Source organism: Pseudorasbora parva, chromosome 15, assembly GCF_024679245.1.
Source record: "Pseudorasbora parva isolate DD20220531a chromosome 15, ASM2467924v1, whole genome shotgun sequence".
NCBI lineage: Eukaryota > Metazoa > Chordata > Actinopteri > Cypriniformes > Gobionidae > Pseudorasbora > Pseudorasbora parva.
The window spans coordinates 3,506,047-3,514,313 of record NC_090186.1 but is presented as its reverse complement, the minus strand read 5'-3'; the positions used below and the strand labels follow the sequence as shown (position 1 = coordinate 3,514,313).

At 39.2% G+C, this 8,267-nt stretch overlaps 1 protein-coding gene across 2 annotated transcripts in view; it reads left to right on the top strand.

Annotated features, from left to right (window-relative positions):
• The window catches only part of LOC137040921 (interphotoreceptor matrix proteoglycan 2), a 35,393-nt gene that overhangs the window by 6,197 nt on the left and 20,929 nt on the right, over window positions 1-8,267 (top strand). For both annotated transcript variants that reach the window (XM_067416744.1, XM_067416743.1), the window contains exons 3-11: window positions 8-174; window positions 735-766; window positions 894-940; window positions 1,023-1,123; window positions 4,279-4,428; window positions 4,866-4,924; window positions 5,300-5,478; window positions 5,646-5,701; window positions 6,071-7,676. In XM_067416744.1, the coding sequence (XP_067272845.1) occupies window positions 8-174; window positions 735-766; window positions 894-940; window positions 1,023-1,123; window positions 4,279-4,428; window positions 4,866-4,924; window positions 5,300-5,478; window positions 5,646-5,701; window positions 6,071-7,676 (2,397 nt within the window). The remainder of the gene's footprint in view (window positions 1-7; window positions 175-734; window positions 767-893; window positions 941-1,022; window positions 1,124-4,278; window positions 4,429-4,865; window positions 4,925-5,299; window positions 5,479-5,645; window positions 5,702-6,070; window positions 7,677-8,267) is intronic.

Here is an 8,267-nt window from a genome sequence, read left to right as displayed (position 1 = left end):
TTTACAGTTTGCCAGGAGGCTGTATGGGAGGCTTTCCGGATCTTTTTGGACAGAATTCCCAGCAACTCAGAATACCAGAAATGGGTCCACACATGCCAGCACAACTCCCTGTGCATCTCAGACCTCGCCATGAATTTCAGCCATTCACAGGAACACACAGACATGGTCTACAGGGTGAGCTAATCAAAAATGACACAATGTTTTTTAATACAACAAGACAACACAATGTTTTTTTTGTGTGTGTGTGAATACACTTTAAAAAATAATTATTTGCTTAAAGGGATAGTTCACTTTAAAACAAAAATTGTGTCATCCTTTACTCATCCTCAAGTTGTTTCAAACCTGTATGAGTTTCTTTCTTCAGCTGAACACAAGGGAAGATATTGTGCAATGTCAGTAACCACACAGTTAACTGGAGCCATTGACTTCCATAGTATTTTTTTTTTCCTACTATGGAAGTCAATGGCTCCAGAAATTTCATTTTTAAAGCGAAATATCCTGTTAAAGAGCCATTTCTACCTGATTTAACCCATAAAAATGAGCTTTGTTTGTATAAATTAATTAGTATTTAGGTCAAATAATTTTTTGACAAAGGACACCAGTAAATAAAAAATTAGCGATTTTTATGTTACCTTTTTTTTAGCGTATATTTGTCTATGGGTGAGTGTTTTTAGCCAATGGCCATTAAATGTTTAATCAAATTTGTCTAGTAATGATTTTCCTTTTTGTTACAGAGGTTGAATATGAATAATGAAAAAGTAGAACGGTGAGACTGCACTGAGAATCATGACTATAATTTCATATTCTGAAAACAGCTCCAAGTCATCTATAACAATTATTATGGATTTTGATTTATTTTAATATCATGATACATATTCATTTTAAATTTGTAGAAATATAACTGAAGAGCCAGCAACTGATGAAGCACAAGAAATGGAAGGTATGGTTGAATTGTTTCTGGTCTGCAGTGAGAGGTTTTCGTCGTGTTGTTGAGCTGAACTAAGCTCATTTCTTTTGTTCAGGTTCAGTGGAAGTCCTGACTGAAGCACCAGTAGATGAATTTGTTCCCACAGCTGAATCTCCTACTGTCAGCACTACAACAGACACCTCTACTGGCTCACAGGTCTGTAGCACATACGTCTTATGCCTGGTTCAGACTACACGATATTAGCACGATCTGTGACGTAAGGTGTCGTAGGGATTCGTAAACGACAATGGACGTCGGGACGCAAGAATTGATCATTTCATCTCGTATAGTGTGTAATAGTATACGACAACCGAATCTGCATCTGCGATAGTTCACAACGTCACGACAGAAAGACTAGCATGTTGATTTTTTTTTTTTTTGCCGTCCTATACGACGGGTGCCATCACGTGTGACGCTGACCAACTGGAGCACAGACAGTTTTCATACGCAGCTTTCAAACACGGCGAAACGCATAAGAGATGATGGTGCGGCTAACTCTAGGTGGAATTAAAAAATGAGGGAAAGGTTCGTGGAGCTGTGGCAACAGTACTCCTGCCTGAACGATGTTTGTTTACCACGACCGAATAATAAAGAAAAATGCTGGCGAACGATAGCGGAAGCCCTTCAGCAACCCGGTGAGTAACGTTACTGGAATGTAAGCTTAATAGATGTTTAACAAATATGTTGTGGTGGCAAGCTTTTACTACTGGCTAATAACTAAATATTTAACATAAAAAGAACAATATTTTACCTCAAGTTCTCTTTGGAGGATTGACAGGCCATACTGTCCTCTTCCAGCAAGCCAGGAATGTGTCCTTTGTCGGGTTTTCTTTCTATTTTTGCGCTTTTCTAAACATAAAACAGCCAAAACACGCTGCTTCAGACATTGTTTGTTTACGCTCTTGTTTCTGAAAGTCACGTGTGTCACGTGTGTCGAGACAAGCGATGATTGGTCGAGTAGCAACGTGTAGTCTACTGCCTGGTTCAGACAACAAGATATTTTTGTCTGTTACGATAGTTGTGTCAGATTATGCGATTTTTTTTACTCCTAAAATCTTGCCGTGTCCTGGACTAGAAACATGTCAGACTACACGTTGCTACTCGACCAATCATTGCTTGTTGTCACGACGTGCGTGATGTCATCGACTTTAAGAAACAAGAGCGTAAACAAACGATGTCTGAAGCAGCGTGTTTTGGCTGTTTTATGTTTAGAAAAGCGCAAAAATAGAAAGAAAACCCGACATGTTCCTGGCTTGCTGGAAGAGGACAGTATGGCCTGTCAATCCTCTAAAGAGAACTTGAGGTAAAATATTGTTCTTTTTATGTTAAATATTTAGTTATTAGCCAGTAATTAACGCTTGCCACCACAACGTATTTGTAAAACATCTTTTAAGCTTACATTCCAGTAACGTTACTCAACGGGTTCCTGAAGGGCTTCCGCTATTGTTCGCCAGCATTTTTCTTATTTGGTTGTGGTAGTCCGTCGATGACACATCATACAGGCAGGAGTACTGTTGCCACAACTCCACGAACCTTTCCTCCATTTTTTTAATTCCACCTAGAGTTAGCCGCTCCATCATCTCTCATGCATTTCGCCGTGTTTGAAAGCTGTGTATGAAAACTGTCTGTGCTCCGGTTGGTCAGCGTCACACGTGACAGAACCCGTCGTGAAGGACCGCAAATTTTTTTTAACATGCTAGTCTTTGTCATGATGTCGTGAACTATTGCAGACGCGGATTCGGTTGTCGTATACTATTACACTCTACGAGATGAAACGATCGATTCTTGCGTCCCGACGTCCATTATCGTTTACGAATCCCTACGACACCTTACGTCAAACAGATCGTGCCAAATTCGGGCTACTATCGTGTAGTCTGAAGCAGGCATAACATGTTTCTAGTCCAGACATGACAAGATTTTAGGAGTCAAAATCGCGTAATCTGACACAGTGACTATCGTAACAGACAAAAATATCTTGTAGTCTGAACCAGGCATAAACATACTTAATTTCCTTACAAAAGGTTGTTTATAATAAGCAGCCTTTGCTCTGCTGTCATTTTGGGCCATGGCCACTGGTCGATAAGCCTTGGCTTAAGCTTAACTTCTAAGACAGATAAGGTGGTACGGATTTGCAAAATAAATGGTGCAGGATTCACCCTGTAGCTATATTAGGTGTAGCTTCATATCTCATCACATCATTTGAACAACTGTCTGCAGGAAATGAGGGGTTAATTTTACAGTGTTAGTAGTGCAGAGCTTAACTCCAACATCTATTAAGGACACCTAATCCAGCTTTTCAGGAATACTGAGTTGTTCCGCTTTGCTTTTAGACCCCGGTGCTCATGCAACACAAGCAATGGTGTACTGTACTTCCGAGTGCCCAAGAGGGAAGTTAGCAATCATAGGAAATTGACCTGTAAGGCAGCACTAGTATGGCAGGTTAGTACAATAGGCCTCTAGGAGCAGGATTGGACACCCCTGGTCTACAACTCCAAATAGATTTATGTTTATGGTCACAGAGCTGGATAGTGTAGATATTACGAGCTCTCTTCCAGTGATGGTTTGGGCACTTGACAGAATGTGCACTTTGTGACCCTTCTTTATCTGCCCTAATATCTTTTCATCACACTGATAAATGTACCCTCAAATCCCCCCAATTGCAATGATAAAGGTGGCCCGATAACTTCAAAGCAATATCTTTGATGTTGACTGCTTTATTAAGACCCCTTTATTACAGGTTTACACTTGAGCTCTTCTTTAACTTTAGGTAAGACAGAGGATGAAAATTTACAATGTGTGCTATTCATGTACACTTTATTGGCAAAAGTATTGGGACACCGCTCCGAATAATTTAATTCAAGTGTATATCACTTCCATGGCCACAGGTATATAAATCAAGCACTAGGCATGCCGACGCTTTTACGCACATTTGTGAAAGAATAAGTCGCTCTCAGGAGTTCAGTGAACTCAAGCATGGTACCGTGATAGGTTGTCACCTGTACAATACCTGTCGACTCTAGAGGTGTTCTCTGAGTGACCAATAACGCTTCTCTGTCTGACAATCCCACGGACGAGTCTAAGTTTGGTGGTTTCCAGGAGAACGGGGCTTTGGCTGACTGCATTGTGCCAAGTGTAAAGTTTGGTGGAGGGGGGATTATGGGGTGGGGTTGTTTTTCAAGGGTTGGTTTGGCCCCTTAGTTCCAGGGAAAGGAACTCTTAATGCTTCAGTATACCAAGACAATTTGGACAATTTCATGCTCCCAACTTTGTGTTGCAGTAATTATATAATAGTTCTTGTGCTATATTTTCAGGAGTTGGATCTTCACAATGTGGTTCCAGAGCAGCCAGTCCATCATGTCATAGAGTTCAGCATTACACTGATGGACTATGGGTATCAGGAGATACTGAGAGACGCCGATTCACCTCAGTATCATGACCTGTCACAGCATCTTCAAGATCAGGTGTGTGAAAATAATCAGTGATATTTATCCACTATTCTATGCCATTTTGCAGTATACATAATATCAATCAATCAATCACTCAATCAACTTTATTTATATCGCGCTTTTACAATGATGATTGTTTCAAAGCAGCTTTACAGTGTTAAACAGGACATTATTGCAACAACATTTGATTTGACTAGTTTGATTTGGGTAGTTTATAGAATTAAATATGACCTAATTAATAAATAAATAATAGTGCAAGTAGTGTGAAAATTCACTCAGAAAATTCAAAAACAGAAAAAAATGCACTTTAAATACCCAGAGAATGCACTTGATTAACCGAAAGAAACAAAGCGTGGGATGTTGGACTCAACTGTCGCATGTTTAATCATGTTTGGAAACAAGCAGCAGTGCAACGTAAGGTGTTCAACTGCATGCTTGTCCGTTTGTTGCAGATGCAATATGTTTTTAAAGACCTACCTGGATTTATGGATATCCACTTGTTAAGAATTAGGTAAGTAAAAAAAAAAAAAAAAAACAGCACTTCTGAATTCATCATCACTTTCTTTAACAACGGCAGTGACCTCGCCTGAGGTCTGTATTTCAAATGTGAAAATAATTACACACTTACATTTGTGTTTGGATCTCTATCATTAACTATTCATATTTCACTACACATATTTCATGTGGCATTTGATTTTACTTATCTTTGTATCCTTTCCTACATGCAAGCGAGGCGGAAGAGCCTAAAGGGTAAAAGTTACATATGTAAATAATGTGCTGTGGGGATCTCCGTGTACATCACCTTTAGTTTTAACCATCTACTGCTTGGATAAAAGCATCTGCTACATCAATATATGTGAATGCATATTGCTTTGTCTCTCCCCAGGGCTGGAGGAGTATCTGCAGTCTACTCAGCAGTTTTTGAGACTATTGTATCTACCATTGCTGATGAAAGTCTTGGCACAGTTGATTCATCTACAGAACCAAATCTGAAGGACATGATAGTTAAAGCACTGAGCAAGAAGACCTCTCTTCTGGATCTTAACTCACTGACATTTGAGACAGGTACATGAACTAATATTATATATATATATATATATATATATATATATATATATATATATATATATATATATATATATATATATATATATATACAATTATATATTTTGTTTGATTGATTATATTTTACTTTACAAATCCATCACATATTCAAAAATTTCTCTCATCAGGCAAAGAGCAACCCTCAACCAGAATGCCTGAGGTTTCTGAAGACATATCAACTGAGGTGACTAATGTCATATAATTAAGCAATAAGCTACAAGAGACAATTATTTGTCTTATTTGTAGTCTGTAGGAGTTGATCTTCTTCTGCAGAGGCGATCTTTCTCCATCTATTACAGGATCATTCCACAACGAGTTGTTCTCTGGGCTTGGTTACAATAAAAGCTGTTTTTTAACAAGAAAATTTTCAGTTCTGAAACTTACAGGATATTCTTATATTATGATGACCCCTTATATGTCTTATATTTGATTTCTCAGTTCATTACCCCTTTTGTGTCGAGTCTGTTGTGCTCTATTTCTTATATGTATACATATAACATTAGCATTACATCTTTAAATGCAACAACATAATTGTACACCTGTTAATTTGCAGTCCTCTGATCGAGATTCATATGGTGACCTCAGTTTTCCAACAAAAGAAACCAAGATTGAAATTCCTCTTCCATCAGATGAGGATGAGAACGTTTTGGAGACCATTGTAGAGCCAACTTTAGACAAAGACAGCACCACAACAACAACAAAATCAACAGTTAAACCTGAGAACGAGGCAGTCATCATACACCAGATTGAAACTATTAAAGGGGAAACTGGTGAGCTCATTAAAGATATTTTTCAAGTTCCACCAGTAGAGGAAGGTCCAGGTGAGGAAGAGAGCAAACCAGTTGTTAAAGTTGATAAAGACAGCAATCTGGCTCCAACATCTTCAGCGGCTACCTCAGCATTACCCTCGAGTTCAAAACAGCCTAGCGCTACAGAGAAACCTACACCAGATAGTGACTTCAATCTAAACACAATACCAGAAGATGACATTATGTTTAATCCAGTAACCACCACCACCATTTCGTTCACCACTGCAACAACGCTTAATCCTGGGTCTGAACAACCAAAGTTGGCTGTCACAACCGACTTCACCATCACCCTACAACCTTCAACCGAACCAGTTGATCCAATAACTGAAGTGACAGATTCTAATGAAATTCCAGAGGAGCCTCACACAGGAATTGTAGTAAAGGAGGAAGATACCAAAATGGTGACGGCTGAACCAGAGGCTATATCTGAGGTTGATTTACCTAAGGTAATAGTTGTGACAACAGAAACTGCAGAAGGATCGGAGGATGTAACAGAAGATACTGTTGTAGAAAATCAAGTATTACAACCTGAAGAAGTGACTATGGTGACAGAAACTCTATATATGGAGTATAGCACATTAGAACCTCTGAGAACGATTGCGGTACCAAAACCTAAAGAAGATGGGATTGGAAAACCAAATAACCAGGATGAAGTACCAGAACGAGAGGGCAAGGTTTTAGAGGAAGAAACAGAGGTCATTATAGAATCAAAAGACGACGTTGAGGAACATACAACTGATGAGGAGATTAAAGTGAGACAAGAGGATGGTGTTCCGGTAACCGAGGAAATACAACCTGAGGAGGAACCACCTCGTTTACCAGAATTTAAAGAAGATGGTGAGATGGTGGAGCCTGAGAGGGAAGCTGATGGATCCAAACCTTCTGATGTTGTAGAATATGAGGAAGGCATCAAAACTGAAGAGCCTGATGTGGCTCCTAAACCTACTGAAGGTTTAACAGAACCTCCTGTAGAGATGATTAAGATTAAACCAGAGATTTCTGTGACAGAACTTTACCTTGTTAAAAACACTGACTATTACCATCCTGAAGGAGGTGACAATTTGCCCTTTGTACCAGTTGACAGTGTTCAACCCAGTATGGACGTTGGTAAAACTGAACATGTGGAAGACTTTGGGCTTGAAGTTCAACCCTCCAAACCCGAGGTTGTTGAGATACCAGATGTGGTTATAGAGGACCACACCTCAGAACCAGATGTGGCTGATGTTCACACAACTGTATCAACTGCCTTTGAATCTCTACCTGAAATGATCACAGAATCAGCTTCTAAGAAAGACGAGGACTTGCCATCTGCTGTTGGAGAAACTGAGGAGCCTCATCTGACAGATAGAGGTGAGAGAGAGCTATGCTGTGTGTGTTTCTCAATAAAATGTTTGGGCAATTAGATTTTAGAATGACCTCTGAAGTTTTGGCTATCATCTCAAACACTGGAAACATCCATATAGTTTTCAATAACAGATCTGATTATGGGTCTTTAATTAGTGGCCAAGCATCGAAGGTGCCAAGGCACCTATTGGATCAGTTGGTGTTCTTCTTCTTCTTCTGCTCTTGTCTATGGCATCCCATTGATCTACTTGCGGGAAAGTTATGACATTTGGCACACTGATAGAGGACAGTCTAAACTGTCCCCATAGCAAATTTAGTCTCTAACTTAATCCCTCTAGCGTCACTAACTCTCCAAAATTTCACTTACGTTTTTGCTAATAACTTTCTCTCTGATTCCTTGGCTAAAGACGATTCAAGTCATTTCCTGTCATGAAAAGTTTTCCGCCATTTTGAACAAAAACATAACACTTTTTCGAACTCCTCCTAAGCCGTTGCTATGATTTTCACTAAATTGAACCAGATCATATTGGCAGATTGTCAACAAAAAGTTATGGCATTATTAAATAACAAACGAATTTGATGATGTGCCCACCAAAA